The sequence below is a fragment of the Etheostoma cragini genome, chromosome 8 (assembly GCF_013103735.1).
Source record: "Etheostoma cragini isolate CJK2018 chromosome 8, CSU_Ecrag_1.0, whole genome shotgun sequence".
NCBI lineage: Eukaryota > Metazoa > Chordata > Actinopteri > Perciformes > Percidae > Etheostoma > Etheostoma cragini.
Window position 1 is genome coordinate 13,074,881 of NC_048414.1, and position 18,457 is coordinate 13,093,337.

Genomic DNA, 18,457 nt, shown 5'->3' on the forward strand with positions numbered 1-18,457 from the left:
ACCACCATCAATGCAATTTAGCGACTAAAAGAGTACTGCACCAATGCAGCATTGCATTTTTTAATCATCTATCGTGTCGGACTCACGATAGATGATTAAAAAGGTATTGGTAGGTATAGTATTAGGGCTCAGATGGTTAATAGAGTAATATGGGAGACCAGACGTGCAGATTTACCTTCTTTTACCTAAATACTTACTGTAATGGCATGCAGAAATCCAACAATTCTGCTGTTCTTATCAGTTTGCAATTTGTTCAAGCAACAACTACATTTTACTATCAGTATAATCTTATTTGACACCTTACTTTCGCTTGTTTGCCAACACTCGTGCAGCTGCAACCAGATGTGCTGTCATAGCGCTTATAACAAGTCAATTATAAGTTGAGTCATAAGGTCAGTAATGTACGATTAATTTAATGTTATTAATTTCTTGGGCTTTTGTATGAAATATCTATACATACCAAATAAATTCAAATTTTACAGATTTGCAACACTTTTTATAAAATAGACCAAAAACAGTAGCTTATAGAGGTAAAAGTGTTCTGTTTTTGTTGTAGGACATTAGATCATGTAAGGACCTCTGGGGTTCAGTGCAGTAGAAGTTCTGCATAACGTTAGCTCCTCACAGTGCTTCTACAGCTTTTGGACTCCCTAAATTCGATTTGTTGGTTAAGTGATGAGAGTCTTCCACCCAGAAGAAAAAGAATAAAATAAACTGCATTTTCACATTAATGTGTTTGATATATTTACAGTACAATGCTGCTACTCCAAGAACAAACATATCAACTGCATTGATATAATAATATAAAAAGATAATTTAATATAGCCTCTTTAACAGAATAAAGTCACAGAGTGCTTCACAAGAGAAAACGTTACAAATTAGACCAAGAAACAATGAAAAGATAATGCAATAAAACAGAATAAAATAATTTAAACAATTAAAACTAAACTTAAAAATCCAAACAAATTTTAACATGGACAACAGATAGTATGAAAATAGGAAGGGAGTTCCACAGTGTCGAAGACACCACTTCTAAGGCATGGCCACTTTTTTTTTTGTTAAATGTGAGGGACAACCAGTAAGCCCTGGTCATGTGACCTAAGGAACCTACCTACTAAGAGGGTAAGAAGGGAGTGATGTGAGTCGTCCCGCTGGACCCGGTCGACAGCCTGCAGCAGCATTCTGGACCATTTGCAATCGCAAGAAGCAAGCTGCACGCAAATTTTTTCTCAACCTTCATTTACTCAGGGTTGTTTCACTGGAAGCTTATTCAGGAATGCCCTGCTCAGTTCACCCAGTTACACACGTTTCCACCTGGCAGATGCCTGCTCAACCACAGTCTGATGTGGTGGTGGCCACTGAGCAGCTGCACAGGCGTAGTCAGGAGTCATGGACCTTGATCAAAAGCACATCAGCAGTTGTAATTAGCGAGGAACAAGCACCGCTATTTTATTTTCCCTAACAAAATGTATTTTGGCACTTTGGGGACCAAACTGCTGCTTCTCATCACAAGACAGATTTAAAAAAATGATGTATATTTCCCATTCTGTAACAATGAAAATCATGGGACTCACTCTATAACCACATAAATTAAATTTAGCACTTGAAAGAGTACTAGCATTGATTCAACATTGCACTCAAATGCTATTGTCAGAATCACGATTAAAAATGTTTGGATTATGTTACAATGATAATCTTCCTTGATTAACTTGTAACCTTTTACCTGACTACTTACTTTAATCACATGCTGATATCCAATAATGATTCTGTTCTTATCTGCTTGAAATTCATTTATGCAACAACTACATTTATTTCAACTGTAAGTATAATCTCATTTACTCTATTCTAATCTCAAATCCCTTTTTCTTCTCTGGAAAAAAAAGTTGATGTAAATAACATTCATATTTGGTCCAAAAATTACATAGAAGAGAAAAAGTAAAACAAAAAAAAGATATTTAGACATTTAAGAAACACTTTGTGTGACATGGTTTTGGCATTGCCCAACTTTGTCCCTCAGCATGTTCACTTGTTTGCCAACACCTGTTCAGCTGCCATACAAATATTCAGTCATAGTTCTTATAACTAGTCAAACAGAATTTAAGTAATTCTTTTTGTAAATGGTGACATGACTGTATGACTCAACTTCCGAGAAATAAAACCAAATCAAAACAGTGGATGCAGATGATAAGAGCAGGGAAAAGATCACGAATTTTACTGTCAGCTGCATAATGGGAGAACAAATAGCAGAGCCTTATTCAAACAATAAGTATCAAGCCAGATATTGAAGTCATGATCATTCATATTAGAATGTATTACTGATAATGGATAAGCCTTTTCATTATTTGATCACAAATTTTGGAAATCTTAGATAGACAACAAAGGGATTACATCATTCACACTGTATGTCAGTTGCTGTACATGCTGTAAACAGGGCAATTTATTCTTAAGGTTTATGACATTATGTGGCAAGGGCCAAGATTGAAATTTCCCACAATGAGAAACTGCATCAGTACAGCAATTGTTTTAAAACTGACACAAACTCTACAACATGTTGCATTTTTAAACTATAATTCTCAACTTAATTGTGATAGGCTTACTTATACTAACGAAGCGATATGAGGGAGCTGCCGTCCCCCTTGTTAGCAAAATGACCAAAATGCATGCCCCTTGTTGCTATCCAGCCTCTCCATTCCTGGTATTAGAGAGAGAGAGAGAGAGAGAGATCAGGGACAGAGAAGTTGTTTGAATATGTTAATCTAGTCTGCCTTACTCATTGATCCTTTATCTGACTAAGGTTTGTGCAAGATAAAATCTATGGCACTGTCCATGACTCTGAAATGTCAGCAGCCCGTATTGATGAATCCATGGTGCTATCCGTGGTGCTGACGCGTAAGTCTGATTTCTAATTGCGACTTTGAAGTCCCACTCTTCTGTCAGTTTTGTCTTTGATCTAAACAATTCTCTAAATTACATAGCTAGGGGGTTACAGATATGTAAGTTGTAAAACCTTAATTTCCTGTCTTAATATAGATAAACCATTGTCACAAACTTCTTAATAAAACCTCATAATCATGAAACCTTAATCAGATACTGCACGTTTGAACTAACGTAAGGCTGCAGGATAAGTACTAATATCTCTTAAAAGAATGTGGTTTCTTCAGCTCTCTTTTCAATTTCAACATATTAGGTAGTTTAATAAATTAATATTTAAGGAAATATTTTTGAAATATTTTCAGCTAAACTATTTTTTAGATGATCACTTTATTTTTTGAAATAAGGTTGGTTATCATGAAGACTTATTTCATAAAAGGATTATATATTGCTAGTATTATGGGAAGTGTTGGATTCAGTGTTTTTAGAGCTTGATTCATTTAGAGATGGAAAGTCAGGGACATCTCAGCCTCTGCTACTCTGATTTTTTACAGAGCTGTCTTAAGTCTCCCAACTTTATGGAAGTGCAATACTTAATAGCTTGAAAAACATAAAAACAACACTGGTATTGTCACTTAACATATTTTGTCCAACACTGACTTTTGTGTGTGGCTAGGATTGTACCTTTGAACATTGAGTTTGAACATTGAGTTAATTATTTTGAAAATGGAGATTCGGCTTTCAAGTTTTCAAGTTTCAAGAGACCTTTTCTCTCTCTTTCTTTATCTCTCTCTTTCTCTCTCTCTCTCTCTCTCTCTCTCTCTCTCTCTCTCTCTCTCTCTTCCAAAACAGCCTTGTTCACCTTGACATGGCTAGAGCCCTAGCAGACAGAGAGTAGAGAAAATCATCTTGTAGAAAATATGCTGTAAAGCTTAGAGTTCTCTTAATGTTGTATTCATCATGTTGTAGATAGTCTGGTACTGTTTCATATCAGAAGAAACCCATTGGTGTTGCATCAAAAAGAAATAACACACGTATGTAATTTTGTGCAATTTTCATACTGACTACCATGGATAATAGGCATATTTAGTTTGATTAGTTGAATTAAACAAGCTGTGAGGATATAAGTAACCAAATCTGTGGAACAGCTTGTAGAATTATGTCACATTGTTTCTGCTGATCTTTGACACACGGAACGAGACAGGCACGCTCTTCCCCCTTTTACATCAAACAGCTGTTGTGTTTCTGCAGCATTAAGGAGCATACAAGCACATCTTTATAAGGTACTTTGCAAAATCAAGGAATGCTTGGGCAATGAGTCTTTTTTGGATTAAAAATTACACAGGAGACAAACTTTCTTCATTTATTTGATATACTTGTATTAGGGCTAATTGTAGCACTGATAGAAAGGATTTGACCACAAACGAGACAACTACAAGAATTTGTTTGAGATAAAGTTTAACTTCTGTGACTCAGCAATGCTTAGGAAATTGTCATGATGCTATGTGGATGCATACTGACCCTGAAGCAACCAACCACCTTGTTTTCTGCATTGTCAAATTCAGCACTCAACTCACATAATATAACGTTCAAGTCATCAAGCAGGTCCAACATTTACAGTGTTTTTGCTACGAAATATCCTCTTTGTGTCACTCCCTCCACTTCAGCTCAGCACCACGTGATTTACTGTATATCTGATGCCCACTGATCAAATGGCACCCTCTTCTGGTAGAGTATCCCCTTTTGTTTTACACAGCAGCTGCATCAAATGTGATTCAAGGTCATGCTGGTTTGTGCTGCATTATTCTTTTTTCTTCTTTCTTTTTTTTTTAAGTTTTCAGTACAATGCATTAAGCTCCCCTTTAAATGCCCTTGTTCCATTCTATCATATGTTAATGCATTTCCTCAATGCAAGCCTGACATCTCAATGTAATGGGTCAATGCCCATGACAAAATGGTTTAATCTTGCTTTGTTCAGGTGTCACATTCAAAGCAATTACCAGGAAGGTAAGTTTGTTTTTGAGAGCTGTTCAGCGGAACAGCTTGAGGTGAGGTGCTTTGCTCAGGGGCAGCTTGTTTCATCACAGAGTTTCCAAGATGGGGGGTGGATTTAAACCCCCAAAAGCCTTCTTTTGTAACTCCCTGATGATTTTAGGTAAGTCAGCATTACCCAAAATAACTGTGGGGCCTGTGACAGGGTTGCTCTAAATTAACTCCAAGGAATTAACAGAAAAGAGAAACTAGTTGGACACATATTTAATTAAAGGGGGCATATGTAAATGTAATGACAATTTAAGTATAGCTCAAATGTTTGATCTTCTTGGACAAAATAATGTAAAGTATGTTGTCTGTGCAGTGGTGAGCAGTTTGCATTGGTGTACTTACGAGTCTGATAATCTTCTTAGTGTCGGTAAGCACCCAGCTAGAAATCAGCTACTGTCCAGATTGTCTCTTCCTGCCCCAGATAAACGACTCAGACGAAAACAAAGTGAGGTTCGAGGAAAGATGTGGCATGGTCGCTTCAGTGGCATGAAATATGCACCTCCCCTCCTTTGGGAACTGTGTTGACAGAGCCGTGGAAGAAGTTTTCGTGGGTCTCCTCAACTTGAAGATGTTTGGCAGCGGCACCAAAAAGTGGTTTGTAAAGAAGCAGAAGAGGCAGCACCAGAGGTCTGGCAGGAGGCCAGGCACCAGGAAGAAGAAAAGATGGGCGGCTAAGATCCTCAAACAGCACCGACAACATATCCTGAGTGAGCTGGACGTCAGCACAGTACTTCCCTACCTGGTGTATGACAAAGTTTTCTCACTGGGGGAGTACAAGGAAATACTGGCACAGGAGTCCAGCAAGAAAAGGACAGAGATATTCTTGGACCATCTGTCCTCAAAGGGGCCTGGTGCATTCTGCTCATTCTGCTCTGTTTTGGAGGAAGTGTGTCCCCACCTGCTGACCTCCTTTCTGCTGGATGAAAAAGGTACATGCATTGATTAGCCACTTATCACATAATGACCAACATAAAGGTCGTGGTTCGCTGATGTTCTTTTTGAAAAACATTTCAATGTGCATCAGAGCAAAACTGTGTAACAGCTCATTGATCTGTAGCTGCATTCCACTTATTTGTCCAATATTTTTACTTATGTTGTGTTGCATTTTATTTTCTGCGAAAAAGTTGAAAACAAAAAAACAAGAAAAACTGCTTTACACTAAGCCAGCAACACAGACTAAGAGCCAGCAAAAATAGCTTCTTAAATCTGGATGGCTGAAGAGATTACTGAGCCGGCGGCGTTTCTAACTAGCCTCTGACAACATATGGCCTAAGCGTGGCTGTACTCTGCATGGCCTTGTCTATTCTGTACTATTTCAAATCAATACGATTTACCTACATTTACATAAAACTGAGTACTCACATCAAACAGGAGTCACATTTACAGCTTTGATCCTAAAATCCCACAATTATAAACACGTGAATCCTTTTACTTACTCACCCAGTCAGAGAGAAAGATGTATTAATTAGCAGAGACACAAAAAGTGGCTAATAAATTAATCTATTCCTACAGATGGGGCCCCAGAACAGTGCAGGAGAGGGGGCTACCCTGTGGCGTCCAACAGTCCAGGAGAGCAACCTTTGTGCTCCCCTCCCATGTACACCCCCCCTGAGTTTAACTCCAGGTGAGAGACACTTTACATTTCCCTGATGTTGTGTGAAAGCCTTACATCTAGAGTTTCATCTATGCTGTTGACAAAATCACCCCGGTGTTATTAAGTTGTTCCTTAACCACATAATATAAACTAAATCTTGGTGATGAGAATATATCTAAGGCTTCTTAGAATCTAAGAGCTGAGGTACAAATATGCTTTCATTTACATTTCAAAACTATTCTTTAGTGTTTTTAAAGAGTCTTTATAAATGTGTTTAGTCTTTACGATAAATACCAGTAGCAGTCATGTATGTCTGCCCTGCAGTTTCCAAACCTATGTCTGCTCTGAACAACAACAAATGCAGATAACCAATAAACCCTGGTGCCATGCATGGTCAATGGAGTTCGTGAAATGGTCACGTTATTTTGATTTATTGATTGGTGTACATGTCACGTTGTAAAACGGTTTACTGAATAGTTTGAAGAATAAATGATTACTATGGCCTTTGCAGTCACCAGATCACTGGCGAGATCATGCAGCAATTTTGCATCGCTGTGTATTTTCATCCATCTATGTCTTATTGCTTTGCATGGCTGTGTGCAAAATGTGGTCAGTCTCGCTCATTTGTGTTCAGTTGTTTTATGCTGCTTTGCACGCCTGCATGTTTTGAATGATGGATGTTGTTGTTGTTTTGCTGTATCATTGCATCAGTGTTTTGCTGTGTGATTTCTTGCAACTTCTCATACATGGTAATTTTGCTTCTTTTGTGTTCATTCTTACTGTTTTATATTTCTAACATTTCACTGTATTGGTTTTAGAACATTTTTACAAGGACTACAGTTGAAAATTAGATGGCTGATTACTGGCACATTTAAAGAAATGTTGATAATTGTGTATTGTCCCTACAAATACAAATACACAAAAAAATCTTGAAGAGAAAAAAGATGTGTTGGACGTTTTGAAAGAATGGTTCCAGAGACTTCAATCTATGCCAAGTAGCACTAAACCGATATAAGCAGTTTGCTGTGCCACAAAACCTTGCAACACTTTCTGTTGGGTTTTCTTTTAATTTGCTACTCATCTGTAAGTTGACTAATTTCTCAGAAATGATCATACACAAATGAAGGCTATTGCAGCACTATATTTATGTCTAAAAATGGCGATACTGAAATGACAGAAAAGAAGAGCATAAAATAACATCTGCTGAGCTTTTCTTTTTTATACAAGAGAGCAGTCAGAGCACTACGGTATGTGGTGCAGAGTCCCTGTGTCACGATGTGTCAGGCCCTGCGATTCCATCATGACTGAGTGTTGGTGTCTTTCTGGGGGTCTGTGGACCCCTGGAGAGTACCCTTGGCCCAGCGAACAACGCAGGGGGAGGGGAGAAGCAGGGAACAGTTGACAGTGTGTATATATGTATGTATGCGACAACACTGAGGTGTGACTGTGTGTGTGTGTGTGTGTGTGTGTGTGTGTGTGTGTGTGTGTGTGTGAGTGAGGTAGAGTGCTTGCTTGGATGTGATGCCTGAAGAGATGGGACAGACAAGCTGATATGCTCCACAGACCGTTAAGAAGGCCTTTTTAATGTATGACAGCTAAGTCAGCATGGAGACAGCAATCCCAGTGGTCCTGCCCTGGGCACTGACACACACACACACAGGCAGGATGACAGACCAAACAGACAACAGAGCATAGCAGGACACAGCCAGAATAGTCACAGAGCCTCCACAGGAGATGCAGTACGCTAACAAAGCAATGTAAGTCCTCTTAAAATGTATTATATGGTTATATGTTAGATAGTGTTTGTCAACTTATGTCTAAGACTGAAAACAGCTGTATGTGATGATGTTAAAATCTGTTGATGTCAGAAAGGGTACAACTTAGAGAGAATGTTGGTGTAGCTCTTGTGTCTTTTGATGTATTCCTGCATGTGTGTTACCTGGTAATACAGACGGGCTAATATACAGTGTGGGGTAAGGTTGGCTGCATTTATCACTAGATGAAAACAGAATAATCAGTTGTTTATTCACTCTTAGGAGAAGTAGGACAGAAACTGCCTTAAGTCATGGAGGCTCGGCTTCAGAATTTGTTTGCCAGCATGTGTCCCTGTGTGACAGAGTGAAGCATGTCCACAGCCGTGCTTGTTGTAAATGTGGAAACAACCTCTAAATATCTTCCTTGTGATGAACTGTAGAGCTGCAAGAAGATGTTTGTGTTATTTTCACCTTTCAGATCTGCACACGTTGATCCACAGCAGAAAACACACTTTTTGTTAGTTTGGCTTTTTTGTGTCTGCCTCTGGTCACTATCCTGCTAGTCTCGCATTGTTGGACCTTCCTCCACAGCTCTGTGGAAGCTGTCTGGCTAGTCCAAATAGCATTCCGAAATGGGAGAAAAACATGCTCTGGTTAATTGGCATTTCTTTGAACCAATTACAATCCTCATGGGCGACGCTAAGCACTGTATCGAGCCATGATGCCGCTGCAAAATAGCCTTGGGAAGGAACTTGTTTTAGTAGAACATGTGTACACTCAAAAGTTGTTTTAGTTGTGCAACAGAAAACTCGGATTCGACATTTAGTCTAGCTACAGTGGGGCTCGAAAGTTTGGGCACCCCAGGTAAAAAATTGTATTAATGTGCATAAAGAAGCCAAGACAAGATGGAAAAATTTACAAAAGGCATCAAATGACAGATCAGACATTTGTATAAAAAGTTTAATTTTATTTCCATCATTTACACTTTCAAAATAACACAAAACAAAAAAATGGCATCTGCAAAAGTTTGGCCACCCTGCAGAGTTTATAGCATGCACCGCCCCCTTTGGAAAGCTGAGACCTGACAGTGTCATGGATTGTTCTCAATCATCGTCTGGAAAGATCAGGTGATGTCAATCTTAAGGTTTTAAATGCCCAGACTCATCTGACCTTGCCCCAACAATCAGCACCATGGGTTCTTCTAATCAGTTGTCTAGAAAACTGAAACTAAAAATAGTTGACGCTCACAAAGCAGGAGAAGGCTATAAGAAGATAGCAAACTGTTTTCAGATGCCAATATCCTCTGTTTAGAATGTAATTAAGAAATGGCAGTCATCAGGAATGGTGGAGGTTAAAGCAAGATCTGGAAGACCAAGAAAAATATCAGACAGAACAGCTCGCAGGATTGTGAGAAAAGCAAGAACAAACCCACGTTTGACTGCACGATCCATCCAGAAAGACCTGACAGACACTGTAGTGGTGGTACACCATTCCACTATAAAGAGATACTTTTACAAATATGGTCTTCATGGAAGAGTCATAAGAAGAAAACCTCTTCTACGTCCTCACCACAAAAATCAGCGTTTGAAGTTTGCAAATGAACATATAGACAAGCCTGACTTATTGTGGAAACAAGTTCTGTGTGTCGATGAGGTTGAAATAGAACTTTTTGGCCGCAATGAGCAAAGGTACATTTGGAGAAAAAAGAGCACAGAATTTAATGAAAAGAACCTCTTTCCAACTGTTAAGCATAGGGGTAGATCAATCCTGCTTTGGGGTTGTGCTGCAGCCAGTGGCACAGGGAACATTTCACCAGTAGAAGGAAAAATGGATTCAATAAAATTTCTGCAAATTTTGGATGCTAACTTGATGCCATCCGTGAAAAAGCTGAAGTTAAAGAGAGGATGGCTTCTACAAATTGATTTTGATTCTAAACACACCTCAAAATCCCCGGTGGATTACATCAAGAGGCGTAAACTGAAAGTTTTGCCATGGCCTTCACAATCTCCGGACCTCAACATAATTGAAAATCTATGAATGGACCTTAAAAGAGCAGTGCGTGACAGAACTGGAAGACTTTTGGAAGGAAGAATGGGCGAAGATACCTCAAACAAGAATTGAAAGACTCTTGGCTGGCTACAAGAAGCGTTTCCAAACTGCGATAATTACCAAAGGGGGCGTTACAAGGTCTCAACCCTGCAGGGTGCCCAAACTTTTGCGGACGCCATTTTTTTGTTTTCTGTTGTTTTTAAAGTGTAAATGATGGAAATAAAAGCAAACTTTTTGTGACATATTATACGAATGTCATTTGATGCTTTTTGGAGATTTTTCCATCTTTTCTTGTTCTTCTTCTTTTTTTGACAAATTTTTACCTGGGGTGCCCAAATTTTCAACCCCCACTGTAGCTGTCTCTATTTCTTGAGATCTAAGGAGCACTTAACCGTAGTAAGTTGACCTGATTTTAGAATGCCAACAGAAAGAAAGCGGAAGGTAACAGACAAAAAGAGGAACATCTGATCAAATTTCCGCCAGCAACAGAGCAATCCCGGAAGTGGAACGTCATGGATGTAGACTAGTATCCTGCTCACTGAGAGCAAATATTTAAAAACATATCTAGGCTTCAGTCTTAAAGGGCACAAAGGACCTGTGTTTCTCTGTAAGAGAAGCACGGGAACTGATGTGAACCTGACTGAATCTAGTTTAAGGGCCGTTGACTTCCACAATATTTTCATGGGATTGTTGTAGTTTTTTAAACCAGCATATAAAACCTCTTGAGAAATCATCTCAGTGCATTAGATTCATGATTATGCAGAATTATTAATTCGATAGCTGTTGTTTTTTTAGCTGCAAGATATATCATTACAAAGGATGTGTGTGTGTGTGTGATTCACAGGGATGTGTTTGTCATGTGTTTGGATCTGTGGTCTTATATGTACATATGAGGCTGCAGCAATGATTTAAGTCACCATGCCTTCATCCATGTGGAGAAAATTAGATGCTGGCAGGTTGAGGAGGAGTGATGAAGGAGGAGAGGATAGATTAGCTGGAGCTGTGAGGTTATGCTTCTCTGTGCTGATGACTCACCTCACAGCACATAGAGAGAAAGCACTGCGACAGCACTGAGGTGTGACTGTATGTGTGTGTATATGTGTGTGTGTGTGTGTGTGTGTGTGTGTGTGTGTGTGTGTGTGTGTGTGTGTGTGTGTGTGTGTGTGTGTGTGTGTGTGTGTGTGTGTGTGTGTGTGTGTGTGTGTGTGTGTGTGTATGTGTGGGTGTGTTTGCACGCGTGCATGCGTTTCATTACTCTTGTTTTTCTTGGTGCAGTGCATTCATGTGAAGAGGACTTTCTCTGTGAACTTCTCCTCTTTGTTGATGCAAAAGTAATAAATCACTGTGTTACAGCGGTAGTGGTTCTAAGGGCTTTCGTCCAGGTTTGTCTCCTCTGGGAGCAGCTTCTGAGTCCTACAAACCAGCTTTGATTTTGCTATACAGAATAAAATAGACAAGAGAGTCTAAGGACACAAGAAAGAAGGGCAGCCCCGTCTGTCCTATTTACTTGCTGGAGGGAAAAATGTGCTTTAGTGTTATTAGCATGCATGTGTGGGAATATGCTTGTGTCTGTGTGAATGTGTGAGTGTGTGGGTGCGCGACGTACATTCAAAGATGTCAGCAGTAGGTTCTCATGTGTGAAGGGTAATGATGGGGCAGGCTGCATCGAGCCATTACTGTGGAGATGGAGAGGGGGATCAAAGTGCTGCAGTGGAGTGTGCATGGGTATGCAGCAAGCTCCAGACTGCACCACAACCACTGACCCACTGCTGTCTCAATGCTTCCCCACTGACACACTACTACTGGTTCCTATACTCGCTCCCTGTAATGAATATCTGAATGGCGTCCCTAGTCAGTGGGAGGTGACAGAGTGCGCTGCTGCTAGTTTTTTTTTTGCCGCTTTGATGATTCCATTAGCAGTGTATTCTTTGAGTGTTGACTAGATTTAAAAGGCTACTAACAGGAAGCAGCGACACCACCACCAGCATGCAGCCAAGTCTCAATGTAGATGTTTTCTGTATGGGGAATTCCTTAGTCTCCCTTTACCAGACCTATCTCCATAGCGCTAAGGAGTAATGTCTGGCTACACCACACATGCATTCTGGGATAGGAGACAAAAACGCTCTGAGTTGTTTGCCTTTCTTTGAACTAGGGCTGTCAATTAATGGAAATATTTAATCGTGATTAATTGCATGATTTTCCGTAGTTATCATGCGATTAATTGCAAATTAATCACAGATTTTTATTATCTGTTTGTGATTCAGGATTAGGTTAAACCTCCGAAGCCATGCAGGGTGTGGCTCTGACTCTTCAGAGTGTCCACCACATCCATGGCGGTCCCTGTCTTCCTTTTGGCGTGCTCGGTGTAGGTGATGACATCACCGATCACATTCTCCATGAACACCTTTATCAGATCTTGTAGATCCAACAGAGATGCTTCTTTACTCTGCGGCGGCGAGCCAGACAACGGTTTGTTGATCCCCTGGGTGTTATTAAGGAGCACTATATGGTTGCATCGCTTCCTGATTTCCCAAACTACGGAGTGGCTTAAGGCCCAAATGACAAGACACGTGCGGTAATCAAGCGAAAACAATTTGTAAGGTTAAAAAAAAATGCGTAAACTCATTAATGTGTTATTTTTACCGCTCTATTAATAACCGACTGATTGCTAAAAAGTTTACCATATCTCGTATACTTATCTTACTTAAAAATAATCCTAAATAATCCTAATCCTAAAAATAATCCTAAAAAAAATAAATACTTATAAACTCATCTATGTAAATTTATCTAAACTAAGTTAAGCCTCAGAACATAGTGTCTTTTTTCACTTTAGTTAGTACCAAATTACATTTTTCTTTCTAAGTAACATTAAGGAACTTATGGACCTGTATATTAAGGCGTTACGATTTGATTTTCCAATGTAACACTGAATCTCTAAATTTACTGTGTTCGCCTAAAAGTAATCAAACTAAAAACAATGTTAAAACATGCGTTTTTAACTGCAGTGTGTAAACTTAACATTGATAATCCACCAAATGTCATTGCATCCTCAATTGTAGCTACGTTCTTGCTTATTGCATGACATTATAGGATTTTTTTACTAGTCTGGCTCAATGGATGTACATTGCTGGGTTAAAGCATGACATTACGTGCTGGGTGTCCCTCCCCTTGTGCTATCTCCGCTTTCTTTTTACATTCAGGGCTTAGCCCTGCCCACAGTTGTGATTGATTTAAAGAAATACAAACAAGCCAGAGCATTTCTTTTTATATACTATAAATGTACTGAGTTTATGATTCATATTCTGTTTCAAACCCTGTTTGAAATCATTGTCGAATACATACTTGTATTATTGTTCATTTCAAAATGAACTAATTTCAATTTCAGTGCACAGATAAGGTTGGAAGCCTTCTCACCAGCAGATACTGCATGGGAGATTTTTTTGGACAAATGAGCACTAGATAATTTTAGATTCCTTTAATGCCCTGAAGGGTATTCTGCTTCAAGTCACCCAGAAGTAACTAACTGGCATCCACAAAAAGAGCTGTTTTGAATAACAAAAAAGGTCTGATGTTCATTCTCTGCATATTACATTCGGCTCTGTTGTAAATGGAATTTACAAAATACCTTAAGTTATATAAACTTAGATGTTAATTTTAGAAATAGGTACTTTTACCAATGATTTAATTTTACATAACCACACACTGTAGTGCATTTCAACAGGCAGTCCTGTATGTTTACCCTACATTTTCCCAAGAGAGGTTTACGCTGTCTGTACTGTGGGTTAGTGTAATGCACACTATGTGGAGGATAGTTTCATTCATAGAGCACTACAGTGTCATGGGTGCATACATTTTTTTAACAACGTAGGCCGCAGAGGAATTCGCTCCCCTGTCACTGGCAGCTATTCGCAGCTATTGTAATGTTGTGTTGGTCATGGAAGATAAAAACAGTATGAGATTCTCAGCTTCCATCCATCTGACCTCCTCAGACCTCTTGTGCTGCTAAGCATTGTTTAAGTCTGTCTGGTCAAGTGAGAGTAAGAAAGGGCACTTCTCTACTCAGGTGAGCACATCTCTACTCCTCTAAGACTTTAAAGTCTAGACTAATCGACTTACTCTGAAGCTTCTAACAACACCGGCATGTCAGTCTATTGACTGAAAAACAACCCACGCCAGCCTCTATTTGCTGCTAATGGCAGGTTGTGTGGGCACAGTCCGCTGAGAAAGAGCTGCTGTATATAGCACCTCTATGAATTTAACAAACACTAAATCATTGTATAGTCTGCAGCAGAACTAAGAGGCATATTTTCTATGTCAAGCATCAAAACATGTCACTTTAACTTCATAATTTCTCATGAAGTTTTAAGAGAGGTGGAATCTGCCACAGATTTTTACTTTCTCTTGCAGTATGCAAGATGATTGTACAGTAATATTAAACATCAATATCATTTTCCCATGAGAAACTTGATCACAGTAACTTGCAGATTCAGGTGATGGAAAATAAACTGTGTGCAACAAATGTCTCTGTAACAATGAGTTCCATTTCATTCAAAATGGACCAGCTGTGTCCTGCTTTTCTGTGTGGAGCAGTAGTTCCCGACCACGGTCCAAATAGGTGAAGTAAACCTACACCTGTATGTGTGGTAGTGAGCTGTCTGTCTCTATGTTATTTGTAGAGTATACCTCTTGTTCAAACACTTTTAGCATTCTGGTAATTCTTCTGCAAGAATGTATGCATTTTCTGTCTCAATTTATGGTGCAAATGTTTTTATTTATGTAAAGAAATTTTATAATAGCTTTTTTGGGGTGGGTTGCACTGGCCAGTTTTGATTATTGGGGGGGTAGTAACCCCCCTGTAAATTATATCTATGAATTCAACCATCAGTTATTTTATTATTTGCACCTGAGCTTTTCCTACGGTGAAGTGTCAAAATGTCTTGTGAAAAACGACACAAGAACAGGAAATGCGCACAAAAATATCCCCCACCTCCAAAGAAAAAGGGGAAGGGGGCTCAGACCTTCTAGTTCCGCCCATGTTAGGCATTACTTGTTCCAGGAAGTAGGCTATTGTGTAACAAAGAAACTCGACTTTCAAAATAAGCTCCCGTTAACAAGTAGCCCAATTATAGAAAAACTGTAGACCTTCAAAACAGATGTTACAACTGGACCCTTCCAAATGAATCGGTCCCTTGCCTGCCCTCCTCCCTCTCCCCCCTCTCCTCTCCTCTTCCTCCTCCCCTCACTCCCAGTCGCTCCCCTCTGACTACACTGTACACACTCTCTCCCCTACCTCACACACACGGACGCCTGGACGCTGCAGCGTTTTTAAGAGAGTGTTTCCAGCCCTGGTTAGGAGGGAGGAGGAAGGAGGAAGGAGATAATGTCCAAATCCTGACCGTTTCAAAAAAGACTAAGAAATTACAAATCGCATGGATCGGCGATCTGTTTGCGAGCGGTAAAACACGGTCAGAGTGTCATTGCGGACATGGGTCGCAGCAGTACGGCACCTTTCGCTCAGCTCCTTGGGGAGTGTTTTCACTGTCAGTCCTTCAGCGCTGGAAATGGCGTTGTGATGCTGAGCATGGAAGACGCAGCGGAGGCGGATGCCAGGGAATAAAGAAATATATGATCACCTGTGCTTTTCTTTGGGTTGGATTTTTAGTAGCGGTGGACAGTACCATGGTGAATTACCAGAAATACATTACTGTTATGCAGCTGGCTCTGGGGGTGACCGCCTCCAACAAAGAACATTGTCTTCCACCCAGGAAGCGTATGTGGTGAGTATGAATCTTGTTGCGGATGATGATAATAACGATGATGATGATGCAGGTTGGGAGAAAAAAAGGGGGGCTGCGATGAGCCGATCTGTCGCCTCCCACATCTCGTCAAAAGATGAGCGGGTCACCACGGTGCGCCCGCTCACTCTCCAAAATGGCATAATATTACTTTCAGCCACTGCAGCCAGTCTGCACCATGTTGCAAGCACCACAAACCTACTGTGGTCGATACACAGTAGGTAAGGCAACTGCCCCGCATGCTGAGAGTTTGTCTGTGTGTGTGTGTGTGTGTGTGTGTGTGTGTGTGTGTGTGTGTGTGTTTTTGCGTGCCTGCATTCATGTGTGCGTGCCTGCGTGGGCGTGTGTGACACCTAGTCCAGTGGCCCTAGCAACGTCCTTCTTCTCCATCAGTTTGTAAAGTTGAATGCGTAGGGATGATGTCATAGCCTCATCATTGTTTCTTTGCCTCCAACTTCATGCTTTAATGGACTGTATGGCCTTCACTGCACTGCTGCTGTCACTGGAAATGCCATCATCAAGCTAACCATGTGGTAAACCATCACCCTTCCTCTCTCTTATCCCCACTGCTGTGTTGTAACTAATTAATAAAAGGTAAAAGCATGAACCATGATCTTCTCCTGTTTTTATTTCCTGTGTTGCAGCCAGGCCTCTGTACACCTCTCATTGTCATGTCTATTAAACATTTTCTACCCATCTGCTCTCAGCATGTGTGTTTGTGTCTTGTCTATACACCTGTTTAGTGTCTTCATTGCTCTGTGTGTCTGTATACTCCGATTATTGCAGTGACCACCCCTCATTGTTTCTCTTTTTCATGCGGCCGCCTTCATTTGTTTACTTTAAGACAGTCCTCCTTTCATTCCTTTCCTGGCTGTAAGCAGATTGCTGCTGAGGCTGCAACGTGTGTGACATAGTATCCCTAATTACCACCGGATTACCATCTTGTTTGAAAGCGAAGACGGTTAATTAGGAGTCTCAATGGCACACTGATAACAAGTGTCTCAGACAAACTCAAAATGTGTTGCACGGTGTGGATCATTTAACCACATAATGCAGTTACATTGGCGTGGCTCCAGTGTGTGAGGGGCTTTCCTGTTATCATCATCTCTTTAAAGCCAACCTTAACCATTTCTGTGACTGAAGCAAGGACAAAACACTGATGCTGAAAATCTATGAGCGTCATATTGTTTTAAAGAACATCATGATCAAAAGAAATGTACAGATACACAGCCACAAACTGAATTTCATAACCTGAAATTTCCTCCAAGTTGACATTATACAAATACTGTGTGTACAACAGGATGTTTTTAAAAATTTTAGTTATACATTTTGTAATAAGTAATTTATCTGTATTCAAATATTTACAAGAACGTGTTATAAACTCTAAGATTTCTAAGTCAAAGTGCTGCTAACCTCATCTGGGGTCACTCGCATATCACATGCAGCTTTTGTATCTCTTGGTCTCTTTGGCTAATCATATTGCTTAGTCATCCTTTTTCTTAGCCTAATTCCCTCCCCCTCCCCCTCCGCCCCTTCACCAGGAGAAGATAAGGGATTTAGCTGAGACAGAGGACTCCTTTCATGTTTCTTCTGTCATTGTTGTTTTGCTACTTACATCTCCATATTTAAGTAGATTTAGGAAGGAGCCCTTCTTGTCTCATCTACAGCAGTGCCCTTTAAAAGGCGAGTTATTTAATTCTTAGAGAAAGCTCTGACCTTGTTCAATTGAATTTTTTTTCAGTTGGAGTAAAAAATCAGCAGCCCCAGCTTTTGTGAGACGGAGTGAAAATGCTGAGATCTTCATGCACCTCCAATAATCCATTAGAAACGGAGACAGAATTCATAATTGGTATTTTTGTTTCCAAACGTTATATCATAGCGGTCATTCAAAGGACCATACCAGGAATTTTGTATGTTTTGCTTTATTTACTGCACGTGCGTTTTGTTACAACCAACCATTTAGCAAATTATGTTGCTGCAATTTGGATCTGTGTCAATGTCAAAATGTTTTTTTTACCTTTCAAGCAGGTGTAGTTTTCCACTTTTAATTTGCATTAGGGGTATAATTTACTACACTGAATGTCATGTCTGCAGTATTGGTATGAGACTTTTTGAACAATCTGGATTTAAACGTAAAATTGACATCAAATGTTGTTTTGTACCTATATGTTTAATCAAGGCTGTGTTAATTCGTATTTGTGCTAATACACTTATTCCCTTTTTCCATAATATACAGAAACCATTAGGATTTGCACAATGTTTAGCTGTAATGTAAAATTCATGTAGGCTATGTAAAAACTGTCAACAGTAAAGTATACTGTCCATCAATTGTAGATAAAGACATAAAACGC

The 18,457-nt window shown here is 39.8% G+C and overlaps 1 protein-coding gene across 11 annotated transcripts in view; it reads left to right on the plus strand.

Moving 5' to 3' along the window:
• Positions 1-5,327: 5,327 nt before the first annotated feature.
• Positions 5,328-18,457, plus strand: part of tjp1b (tight junction protein 1b) — a 66,394-nt gene continuing 53,264 nt past the window's right edge. For 7 of the 11 annotated variants that reach the window (XM_034880013.1, XM_034880015.1, XM_034880018.1 and 4 more), the window contains exons 1-2: positions 5,328-5,843; positions 6,427-6,538. In XM_034880013.1, coding sequence (XP_034735904.1) covers positions 5,408-5,843; positions 6,427-6,538 — 548 coding nt within the window. In that variant the 5' untranslated portion in view covers positions 5,328-5,407. Of the gene's footprint in view, positions 5,844-6,426; positions 6,539-15,564; positions 16,089-18,457 lie in introns of those variants that run through there. The other 4 variants (XM_034880020.1, XM_034880022.1, XM_034880024.1 and 1 more) reach the window with 2 other exon arrangements.